The sequence below is a fragment of the Podarcis tiliguerta genome (genome assembly GCF_965153285.1).
Source record: "Podarcis tiliguerta genome assembly, chromosome: 7".
NCBI classification, from domain to species: Eukaryota; Metazoa; Chordata; class Lepidosauria; order Squamata; family Lacertidae; genus Podarcis; species Podarcis tiliguerta.
This window is the reverse complement of record NC_139540.1, coordinates 43,965,637-43,977,698: the sequence shown is the minus strand read 5'-3', so window position 1 is coordinate 43,977,698 and position 12,062 is coordinate 43,965,637. Positions and strand designations below refer to the sequence as shown.

The 12,062-nt window shown below is 39.8% G+C and overlaps 2 protein-coding genes across 3 annotated transcripts in view; both read left to right on the top strand.

Annotated features, from left to right (window-relative positions):
• The window catches only part of RIOK3 (RIO kinase 3), a 910,199-nt gene that overhangs the window by 270,844 nt on the left and 627,293 nt on the right, over positions 1-12,062 (top strand). The gene's annotated exons all lie outside the window — the stretch shown is intronic.
• The window catches only part of TTC39C (tetratricopeptide repeat domain 39C), a 40,370-nt gene that overhangs the window by 15,344 nt on the left and 12,964 nt on the right, over positions 1-12,062 (top strand). Inside the window, exons 3-7 of one of the 2 annotated variants that reach the window (XM_083451649.1) lie at positions 3,998-4,126; positions 6,468-6,582; positions 8,650-9,030; positions 10,452-10,620; positions 11,650-11,743. In XM_083451649.1, the coding sequence (XP_083307775.1) occupies positions 10,588-10,620; positions 11,650-11,743 (127 nt within the window). In that variant the 5' untranslated portion in view covers positions 3,998-4,126; positions 6,468-6,582; positions 8,650-9,030; positions 10,452-10,587. The remainder of the gene's footprint in view (positions 1-3,997; positions 4,127-6,467; positions 6,583-8,649; positions 9,031-10,451; positions 10,621-11,649; positions 11,744-12,062) is intronic. The other variant, XM_083451648.1, reaches the window with a different exon arrangement.

Below are 12,062 nucleotides of genomic sequence, written 5' to 3'. Positions count from 1 at the left end.
TGAAAAAAGAAGGTTCATTGTTAGTGGCTAGCAAAAACACTTCCAAAATTTTGTGTAACCTGGCAGCACATGCACAGTTCATGCTGGCTATGCTGACAACTTAGAACTTTTACTGCAGATCATCTTCTAAGAATTCAAACATACATCAAAAAGATAACTCTGCAACATCTGATGATGAACTCTACTTTTAAGACAGACCTGTTCCTTCAGTAGCACAGTAAATTGTTTGGTCGTTAACCTACATACTAGAGCAAATTAAAATAGGTAACCTTTTCCCTTAACCATCCTCTGAGATGCTGCTGATAATGATGCATCAAGTGAAGTACACCCTTGTCCATGAAAGCACATGCCATGATAAATGTTGTAAAACCTGGTGGTTTCAGGTAAATAGTGAAGACAGCAGAAGCTTTTATGGCACCTTTAGACTAAGAATGTGCATACATACTAGTCCTGCTTTCTTCTATTGTCGAATTTACATGGGAAGCAAAGAAGTACGGGGCAAATCCCACTTGCAGCTGTGTTGACATTTTTGTAAAACTTGGAGTTTGCTAGTGTCCCAGTAACATCAGCTGTCATGTCAGGGAAAGGCTTAATGCAGTATATTTTCTTAGGAATAGCTTCCTTTTGGTGTGTATAAATAGAATCCCCCCCCAAAAAAAAACCCCTTGCTTATCTGAGCTGGTTTGCTGAACCAGTATAACACCACAGCACAGCATCATTGTGCCCTGAAAAGCTTTTGCTTAGTTACTATTCTAAATATAGCTGCAGCACTTTACATGCCTGTGTCATTCAAAACGTCCATTAGAAAAAGAATTGGGAAATAAATTTGCTATACAGTATGTGGGAGCTGAGATGAAATTACCCTGTCCAGAAGTAAAGGGGTTACTGTTTGCTTTTGACTTTGAGGCATAAAAGTGATGATAGATACATAGGAGAATCTGTACAAATAGAAACTATAGAAGTAACAATAATGAAGTGTTTATGTAACATTACTTCTCTTTTCAGCAAACACAGTAATTTCAGTTCAGTTGTATATGAAACACCCAGTTATGTTGGGAGAATCAGATAACTATTTTAATTTCTGATTTTTCTTGGACTGGTTCACACAGGGTTGTTTTCTGACAACAAACCATGATGTGAAGCCACAGTTTTTGTGTTTGTTAAAAGCATGGTTTGGCATTGTATATAAATTCAGCAGCCTTGCTTAAGCACTATTTATTTGCTTAGCCATTATTTATTTGGCCACCCCACCCCAGATACCTGCCAAGCTATAAAGGCAGAGTTAATACTCTGGGAGTGCAGCAGGTTTGGATGAATCCCAAGCTGAAGTGGGACACTTTGGAAGGATTCTGAGCTTGTCCGTGGTGTTCAGTTGGCAGTGGCAATGGCAGTGGCAGAGTAACACTTGGCCATTGAATTCTCCCCCCCCCCAACTCACATGCACATTTATTATGGCAGGCAGGAACAGCAATGATATGCAGTAGATCTGCAACCCACCTCTGAAGCTGGCAGCATAGTGGTGGAAGAAAGCCTACTCTGGCTACTACTGCTGCTATTGTTGTTGTTGTTCTTTTTGTAGTGCAGCACTGGAGATGCCTCTGCCTGGAGCTGTACTGGAGATCAGTTTGTTAGGCATGGAGACAAGGAGGAGATCCCAGAGGATCTATCAGAAGTGTTGGTCAGTTTAGTTGAGGGCAATATTACCTTCAGCAGATCTGATAGCACCCCTCCCCCCACCAGACAGCAGTGCCTTGGTGGTGGGCACCTGGGGAGAGCAAGCTTCGACATCAGTGTGAAGGAGTCTCCTTCAAATACCCACACCCCCTAATGCTTGTCCTGTGTAAGTCCTCCAGAATGAAGGCAGATACAGAAATGACAGAGCCTGTCTAGGATCACTTTGAAGTTGGTTTGGATCCCAGCTATGGTACCTCCCTGCATTGCAGGAAGAAGCTGAGCAGGGGGAAGGTTCCAAGCCACACCACATCTCACAGCCTTTGAGTGCACGTGTACAGGCAGTACCATCCCTCATTGTCAGGGAAGAAGCAAAGTCTGAGAAGTTGGGTAGTAAAAGCAAGAGGCAAGCAGAGGGAGACGTTCCCCTTTCAGTCTCAAGCTCTTCCCAACCAAGATGCAAAAGTGATTTGTGGATGATTTGGGATGAGAGAAGTATGGGTCCATGAGATTGAAATTTCCAAACATTAACCCAAAAGCAAGGGCTCAGCTTTGAGCTGAAGCACTCCCAGACCCAGATCAACTGGTTCCTTTGGGTGGAATGCTGAGATGTCAGTGTGATATTAATAATAACAATGGCAGCCCTGGCGCATCTGCTACTGCTTGTCCTGCTTCCAGGTAGCAGAAATAAGAGTCCAAAAGACTGTACAACCTCAGTTGCACTGGAGTAATGCGTCAGTTTGGGAAGCGAATTTGCCCTTGGAAAGGTGTACTTTGTACCCTGTTATCCTAATATGAGGACAAATTTGAAATGTGTAAAAGAATCAGTGCTGTGCCAAAAATAAGATGAAAAATCATATTACTATGAAAATTAAAATGAGACAATGGCTTCTGTGTAGTGTTTGCTAACTCGTGTTGTTTTTAATTTGATGACAGAAGATTTTATTTCCCTTGGAAATTTTCATGGGAACATCTGTTTCCTTAATGGGAATTTTGGGAGAAAAACAGAAAACGTGGGTGGACAGTGGGCATTCAGTTAACATTTCTTTTAAAATGGCTGGACAGGCACAGCTGTCTTGATGCTTAGTAAGTTCCGCTTGATAGGTTTATAATGTGAACAGGCAGTAACATATTTAAGCTTGGTGATGTATGTATATTCATTTATGTTGGAAAGTGGTTTGATTATTTCTTTTTTTATGTCTGTGTTAAAAGCCTGGGAGTGCAAGAATGAGTTAACTTGTAATAATAATAATAATAATAATAATAATAATAATAATAATAATAATAATAATATTTATTTATTTATACATACATACATACATACATACATACATACCCCGCCCATCTGGCTGGGTTTCCCAGTCACTCTAGGCGGCTTCCAACAAAACACTAAAATACAATAACCTATTAAACATTAAAAGCTTCCCTAAACTTGTAGGGAATATACATGCTCTATCAGGAATAGCTGAAATGTAAGCTGTTAAAAAGAATTCCATGATAATTTTGACAGGTTATCAAAGCTAATAACCACATATTAATATTATATATAGGGAGTTTGGATGCTACAGAATCTTCATGCTCTGTTGGAAATATGTGAGCACTGACATTAGTTTGCATCTAATGAGAGTAGAGCACAATCTTCTAGTGTCTTAATATTTCGACTCTGTGTTCTCACTCCCAGAGTCTCTTATGGTGGTCTCCTGATGCTAGCTGATATGGCATTAGACTTATTAGAGTAAGTACATGCCACATGGGCAAATATTCATGTTCTGATGATGCATTGGAATGGCCAGTCTGATAAGTACTACGTCCAAGGTGGGAAACCTGTGGCTCTCCAGGAGCTGTTAGACCACTGTTTTAATCATATCTCACCACTGACCATGCTGGCTGGAACTGGAAATGGAATCAAACGGCATCTGGAGGGCCACATGCTCTCTATTCCTGAATTACAATCATGTTAGCAAAGTTAATTGTGACCTTGGCTATTGCATTAAGTGTGTAATGATTCCAAGAAAGTCTTCAGTTAATTGTATATCATTTTTCCATTGGGAAGCCTTCATCCCAGTACCGTTTTATAATACTCATTCAGTGCACAGTAGCAAATGGTTAAATTTTTGACTTCTCTTCTCATTTTCACAGTGACATTTTGAATGCAGTGCTCTTGGGTGAGATCCTTATATGTCTTAGATAGTGAGCTTATTTCAAGTGCTTATAAAACCGTTATACAATATCCTTAGATTGTGCAGCAGTAAGCAGGTTTAGATTAGGTTGTCACTTTATGATTCAATAGGGGTGTTTTGTTTTGTTTTTGGTTATGTTTTAACAGAATGCCATGATGACTTTTGAAGAAGAAAAAATGCAGCTGGCATGTGAGGACTTAAAAGCTACCGAAAAACTGTGTGAGAGTGAAGAAGCAGGAGTTATAGAAACCATTAAAAACAAAATTAAGAAGAATGTAAGTGCAACATTGCTAATATGTGAACTAATGTACCCCATGCTAATATGGCAACTGCTTCCTAGATATCTGTCTAATGGCTGAGTGAAGATTTAAATCTTGGTCTCTGAGGTCCTTGTCTTACATTCAACCCATCATCCCTGTGATTTACCACTTTGTAGTATCGTCAGGGTACCTAACCGCCATCTGTTCAAATAGGCATTAGTACCCAAGCTTTGGTCTTTGGAGCTCCAGGTAGGAGATCCTAAAGGCCTTGTTTTGTCACAAGCTCCAACGTCAGACTGCTTATGGCAATTGATAGATAAGGTCTTGGCTTCTGGTTGTCATGACAAAAAATGTAGCCTGATATGGCTAGTCTTGCTGTTCTAGAAGCTTTCTTTCAGGTGCCACTAGGCATCTCATTGGTAGATATTGGCCATATATAGTTGTTTGGCTTTCTTCTTTTTGTGAAGCGTGTTCCATTCTATTTGCTAGCCCTGTTGAGTTTGTTGACAGTGGTAGCTGATAACCCCTGAAACCAGAGGGACCACAGCTACAACGCCCTACTCTTGTTAATCCGCTCCTATTTCACTTTCCTTTGGTTTCTGCTGCACCCCAGCTCTGTCCATGGAAGCCTGAATCCTCAGCCATGAGAACTAAATAGAATTTCTGTTTAGGAAAACTCTAAATAGAACTCCACATTGGCTCCTGGTGGAAGTGGAATGCTAACTCGATGGGGCAATTGCCCAGAATCTCAAAGTGTGCAGATATCAAACCTTCCAAAGTAACGTGCCCTTCAGATTCTCTGAAACAGTAAAATCTTACCCAGATTCTCCTCCCCCCAACACCCCAGACAAATTTCTTTACCCCCCCCCCCGAATATCTCATTTTTTTCTCTTTACCACTTGTGCAGGCCTCCTCCATTGAAACCTAGTCCTTTCTCCTCACTTTCCCCACACTAGTTTAAAGGCAGGACTTGGAGAGCAAAGGAGGTGCATCTGTTATTCCAGATGTTACCAATTACCATTTAGCTTCTAACCCTCATGCTTCTGTCTATTGAATTGCAGGTTCATACAGGTATTTGCAGTGTTGTGACTTGACAGATCTATGTGGATCTCTGCTTACCTTTGATACTTGTCTGTGACTGCAAAGCCGACATTTGTAATTGAAATGACATTTGAAGCACATGTTTTTGCACTTAAAATAAATTACAATTAATATATTACTGTTTCAGATAAGTTAATAGAGGATTTCCGCTTCAGTTGCCACCACCTGTTGTATACATGTAGTTGGCACGTCTCCTCTTCCAAACCAGAATGATTAATTTTGGCTAGTAATCCTGCTGAAGTATCCCATGGATGCTGTTTGTCTTTGCTAGTTCAGTGGACCAGTGCAGCACTGCATAGTCTATAAATAATGAAGCTTTGGCTTCCCTTGAGAACATCCTGCATTATTAATGTTGAGTGTATAAAAATCTGAGCAGTTTGTTTAGTTTCACTGTTCCATATATTTTTCTAATGGGAATATGAGGAGGTCTTTGTTTTCCAGTTCCCAGTGTACAAATGCACCATCCATCATCTTTTGCAGAGGGGCAGGGGTGGGCAGAGAGGAACAGCAGGCATAATGCCCTATTGAACTCAGTGCTCACTCCTCAGATTATCACCTTTTTTTGGGGGGGGGGGTAAAAGACAGTAACATCCTCTGACACTTGAATAAAGAAAAGGTGATATATATTCCCAACATTTTATGAAATGTATGTGCAGGTATTACTGCTTGCTTTTCTAATCCATTTCTTTTAAAACACTCTTGCATATGCATTTATGTAATAGAATCTGATTATTTATGCCAAAGCGAACTAAAATACAAAGCTAACCATGGCTTTATTTGAAAGGTTTCTCCTTTATTGCTACTGCCTCTCATCTCCTTCTATGCTTCCACAGAATAAGAAAATAATTTCAAATAAAGGTTGCTGGAATGGGAAATACAATAGATATGCTTGTTTCATGGTTCCAGTCATGAACTTTTTTACTTGCTAGAGCAGAAGACAGGAAGTATGTACGCCCAGTTTCTGTTGGATGGACAATACATTCCTTATCATAATGCTCTTACATATGAAAGTGTTCCTCTGCAACATATGGAAAATGTACAATATTTTCAGTTTCCAAACATAAAGGCAGTTTTGTAAATGTGATAGGCAATTCTCTTTAGTTTCAGTTCTGTGTTAGGATTCCATACAGTTTTTGTGTGTGTCCCTATTGGGAAATGAAAGACCACCTTGTTGCAAGGGAGAATATGTTGCCTGAGTTAGAAGAATTTAAGATTCATTGGATGTTTCTACCCTACTTTCATGGCTTTCAAACAGGTTGATGGCCGAAAGGCTACCCCATCCATGATTGATCGACTGCAGAGACAAATCATTGTAGCAGACTGTCAAGTTTATCTTGCTGTGCTTTCTTTTGTGAAACAAGAACTCTCGGGTGAGCTCCGACTTCTAATATTAAATCTTTATTTTCCCACCCCACCCCAACTGAATTTTTGAGTTCTCCAGTCCTTCCCACTTGTAGGTGACAAGAAAGTATAAAATGTTGTTGACCAGTTTGATTTGCAGGTGATTGACAACTTACAATTTCCATTCTAGTAGCCTGTTAAGACAGTTTGCTAGAAGGAAAGAAAATTTTCTCCTTTCATGTGCATGCTACAGCTTTCTTTGTGTGTGGTTTCAAATGCTTTTTGGAACTCCTATTGTTATTTAACATTAGACCCTATAAATCCAAGTTACTGTTAGTGAGTTGTTGGTCTCCTTTCAGTTAACACTGTTGGTCAAATTAGAAGCTGCTTTACATTTAATCAAATGATGTGATAACAGTAATTCTGCATCCAGAGTGTGTGTGTTTTTTTACTTTCTTGTATCACCCTTGGATATTAGGAATATTTTAAATAAATCTAGTACATATTGAAGAAATACATGTATATCTGATTATTTTTTGAAAGCTAGTTTTTCAGTGCAAAACGCAGCATGTCTATATAAGATTGTTCTGAAGTGTACCTCTCATTTTTGACCTTTATCTGTTGATGTGCAGGCCACAAGGTAAGGAGAAGACTGTGTATTTTACCTCCTCCATGCTTACTGCGGCATTGCTGAACAAAATTGTGTAAACACTTGCCTTGTGGTGAGCCACACAAGAACCAAATGTGCTATGCAGCAGAAAGTGGTCGAACTGCACAGTCTTGCAGTAACTTTAGCCTCCTAATAAAGCTGAATCATGGCTGTTGGTCTGAATGTTTTTATTGCAACAGACAGCTTAATTTTCCATAGCTTGGTAGTTCTAAAAAAGAAACTGTTCCTTCCTTCATTGTTTACAGCCTATCCAAAGCAATTTGGAATGAATAGTGACTTAACCATTGTAAAGATTTATGGTTAGAGTTTGCATGCTACATCATTTTTTTCTTTGGGCCCTATATGTCCCCACATATTCTGAGTCCCTTGGCAGAATCCTCTGAAAACCAGAATCTCCTCTTAATATCACATACTAATTGCTTAGGTTCTTTAGTCTTTTTCTGTTTTCAGAATCCCTGCATATTGGTTTGAGCACGTGTATAAGTTGGAAAGGTTTTTTAGGTTTTAGTCCATTAAGCAGATCCACTAGCACAAGCACTTCTGACTGTGCAATGGGAATTCCCTTCCCCTTCCTCACCCCCTTGCTTCCCTATATCTGAGGAGGGTTGGGGGAACCCCCAGAACTTATTTAGGGGGCACACAGGAAATGAAGTTCCATCGCATAGCCAAAAATGCTTGCGTTAGTGGAACACTTTGTGCGTTGTAAAGTTTGTTTGTTGTGGGGAAAGGTATAATAAGTTGATGTTCAGTATTTATGAAAGACTTTTACTAGTGTTTTTATTTATTAAATTTCTATACTGCCCTCCCTCCAAATATCACAGGGCGGTTTACAATATAAAAAAACAAAAATACATACCTTAATAACAAACAAAAACAATACGCTACACACACAGTTTAAAAAGTCATACATAGATTGTTTAATTAGCCCAAGGTCTGGGAGAAGAGAAATGTTTTTGCATCCCCCCTAAAGATGTACAGTCAAACCTCGGCTCCCAAAGCCTCCATTTTGGAATGTTTCGGCTCCCAAACACCGAAAACCCAGAAGTAAATGCTCTGGTTTTTGACCATTTTTCGGAAGCTGAACGTCCAGCACAGCTTCAGCTTGAGTGCACGAAGCTCTTGCAGCCTATCGGAAGCCATGCCTCAGTTGTCAACCATTTCGGAAGCCGAACGGGCTTCCGGAATGAATTATGTTCGACAACCGAAGTTTGACTGTATAATGAAGGTGCCAGACGAACCTTTCTGGGGAGAGCATTCCACAAACGAGAAAAGGCCTGTTCTCATGGACCTTTTATGGAGAAAGTGTATGAAGAAGGGCCTCAGATTATGATTGCAGGGTCCAGGTCAGTTCTGGAACCATTATTATGTTGTTTCTCTGTTTGGAAAAGCTGCTGTCTTTGACTGAACTCGTTTTTTCTTTTCTCAGCTTATATAAAAGGTGGGTGGATCCTTAGAAAAGCTTGGAAAATCTACAATAAATGCTATACAGACATTAATACACTTCAGGAATTATATCAGAAGAAGATAACTCAGGAATCCTTGACTTCTTACGCTGCAAATGATAATCATATTGCTGCGGAAAGCATAACGGAGGATTCACTAAACCGTCTGAAAGGTGCTGTTAGCTTTGGATATGGACTTTTTCATCTTTGCATATCCATGGTGCCCCCAAACCTGCTCAAAATCATCAACCTGCTGGGTTTTCCTGGAGACCGCCTGCAGGGGCTTTCTTCACTGATATATGCAAGTGAAAGTAAGGACATGAAGGCCCCTTTAGCTACGTGAGTAGCTATATTGCAATGCTTTGGTAAATAACTTAGTACTGAAAGTAAGTAAACTGCAAGCCAACGTAAGTTAGGAAGCGGTCTTGTATTTGTTCTTTTCATTTTATTTTAATGGAAACATCACCAGATAATGTTGTTGCTTGATGTGCGATGGTTTATGAAATGAGAATCTGGCTTTTAGAGAGATTTTTAATTCACCAAGGATATATTTTTGTGTCCTCAGATGCTTACAAATTCAAACAACCTAGATAAATGCTGATTGAAATAAATAGCTCTTAAGGCAATAATAATTTGGCACTTTTAAAACTGGTTTTCAGTAATGTTGTATAGAATTTCTTATTTGGGTCTCTGTGTCCCTGTATGATTCTGTGTATTCCAATGATGGACCACATTTCTTAAAAGCCCTGAGTGGTCTGTGACCAACATGTAGAACTCCTCTATTCAGGTTTCTCCGTTCAGGTCAGTGGAGGGAATAGTTATGCCCAAGCCATAGCCTCCTTTTGCATGTAATAGCCCTGTGGCAAGGACCCCCTGGTTCTCCACAGTTGCAAGAAGTATTTGGCTTGAGGTGAAATACTGTGAATGCAGCCTCCATCCAGGGAAGCTATTGGAAAGGTTTGAATGATATTAATGAATTATATACCACTTTTACCTTTTGTAGAAACGTATTTTTTTTTGTTAAGGATTTAGCTGGTGTTGACTTGTGCCTGCAAAGTTGGGTTAATGTTGGTTTTTATTTTGCATGGCAGCTATTTGTTTTCATTTAGAATTCTGGTTTAACATGTTAATTCCTATTGCAGTCTGTAATTCATATTTTTTTAATACTACGTTAGGGTTCTGGATTGAGAAATACTGTGTGTATTCACTTCAATAAAAGTAGAGCTTTGTATGTGCAAAGAGATGCATGCTGAGGGCTACCTCTCCCTCTGAAATGAAAGCCCCATAATGCAGGGGTGCTGAGCTGTTTCCTTCTTGTAGTATAGTGTTAATTACATGTTGTGCGCACAAGTGGTCTTCGACTGGAACCCTAGAAATCTCTGGCACAGCTGGAGGAATAAGTTGGGCATAGCCTGAGGTGTTCTGAATCTTTTACTGTAGCTGATTGTGTGGTGAATTGCAAACTGGTTTTAAGTATGTAGCTGGGTGGAGGGAATGTTTGCTTGTTCTGTTGCATAATGAATGACCACACAAATGCACACTTCTGTCCTACCCTGTGTGTGTGATGCTGTAGGATTGTGACCTTGCTTAGAAGCATAAAAAGACAACCTGCCTTACTAAAGGCAATGTCTCCTCTTGCTGTGATTAAGGTTTAAATTAAGGTATTGGCATAATGTTGGCCTGGCACAGGAGAGAGAGAGAGAGAAAAAAAAAATCTTTTGTCAGTATCTCCTCATTACAGAACCAGCTAGCATCATGATTTTTGTGTGTGTGCGTGTCTTTTCAGATTAGCCTTGCTGTGGTACCACACTGTGGTTCGTCCTTTTTTTGCTTTGGATGGCAGTGACACCAAAGCAGGATTGCAAGAGGCTAAAGACATTCTCCAGAAAAAAGAAGCTGCTTATCCAAACTCGTCTCTCTTTATGTTCTTCAAGGGAAGAATACAGCGTCTAGAGGTACTGATAGACTTCTCTGTATGACTGTAATTTTGCAAGATTTGTTGAGTCAAAACCATTTCAATAACAGAGTGTCAATGCAGTTGGCCTATCCATAATATAGTCAAGAGGACAGGGATTGGGGGAGTGTTCTATTTAGCATGAAACATGGCACCCTGGACTCTTAAAAAAAGAAAAATAAACTGAAAAGTAAGTTTCTAGAGGTCATGGGTGCATAGAATATCTCCAAAATGTGTTGGCAGTTATAGATGTCAAAACAGAGGTTTTCCTTTGGCAAAAGGGTGACATTTTTCATATCTGGCTGCTGCTCCGTTGGTAGCATTAATTCCTGTCAATCCAGTGTCTTCCTGACCCCTTGTGGGAGAAGAAGTGAACTGTTCTGAAATTGTACATGGCTAGCTAAAATGGTGGCAGCACAACAGTGGCCTTATTCATGTGCAGTGATAGACCATACTTCAGCCATGGTTTAATGAGAACCAGAGTCTGCCAGTGAAAGCTCCTCATTTGTGCCTGCTTTGCTCTTACTCAGTTCCTGTTTTGCCATGCCAGGAGGAAGAAAAACAGGAGGCTGGCTTAGTATTATGTGTAAACCAGTGCTTGTGGTTTGTTTCTCTCTAAACAAAGCAACAAACTCACTCTTTGGAGAGAAATGAACCAACAAACCTTTGTTACAGCTATGGGTTAATGAGAGGAGAACTTAACCTGGTTCATATGGCATACTAAGTCAAACCTTGGCTTAACTCAGTATATTGCAGCAGCTAAAATGACCAGGGAACAGCAAAGTTGCCGTCAGCTCCTGTCCAGCAGACCATACCTTTGTGTAATCTTGCTAAGCCAAGTTAGTGTGTCCTGTGAACCAGGCCTGATTTGAGTAGCCAGCTGATGTTTGGGCTGCAGGCTTGCAGTAAAATCACACCAGACCATCCTTGCTTCCAAACTCTGCTGGAGGGCTTGGAATTGTAATGATTACAACTGGTATTTATTCATATTTGCATTTTGATAATAGTATTTTTCTCTCTCTCTCCTTAGTGTCAAATCAACAGTGCCTTGACCTCCTTTCATACTGCTTTGGAACTGGCAACTGATCAGAGAGAGATTCAGCATGTCTGTCTATATGAAATTGGTATGTAATAATACTAATGTATTTTCTTATTGCTACTGTGTTTAATCACTGCTACTAGTGCTTGAATGAGCAATATTGAGTTGTGTTAGTAAATTATATAATCATGACCATTTGTTGGTCAATAGACAAAGGGAAAAATTAAGTTTACCACACTTAATTGTCCATTGATGCATAAGGATTACTTGAGCTACATGCTCATTGCCTTTATTAACACACATCTAAAAAGTTACATTGATAATGTTCAACCTGTGACTGTGGAGTGAATGCAGGTCTTGCTTACTGTCAAGAAAGTACAGCATTAGTAAACCAAAACTACACC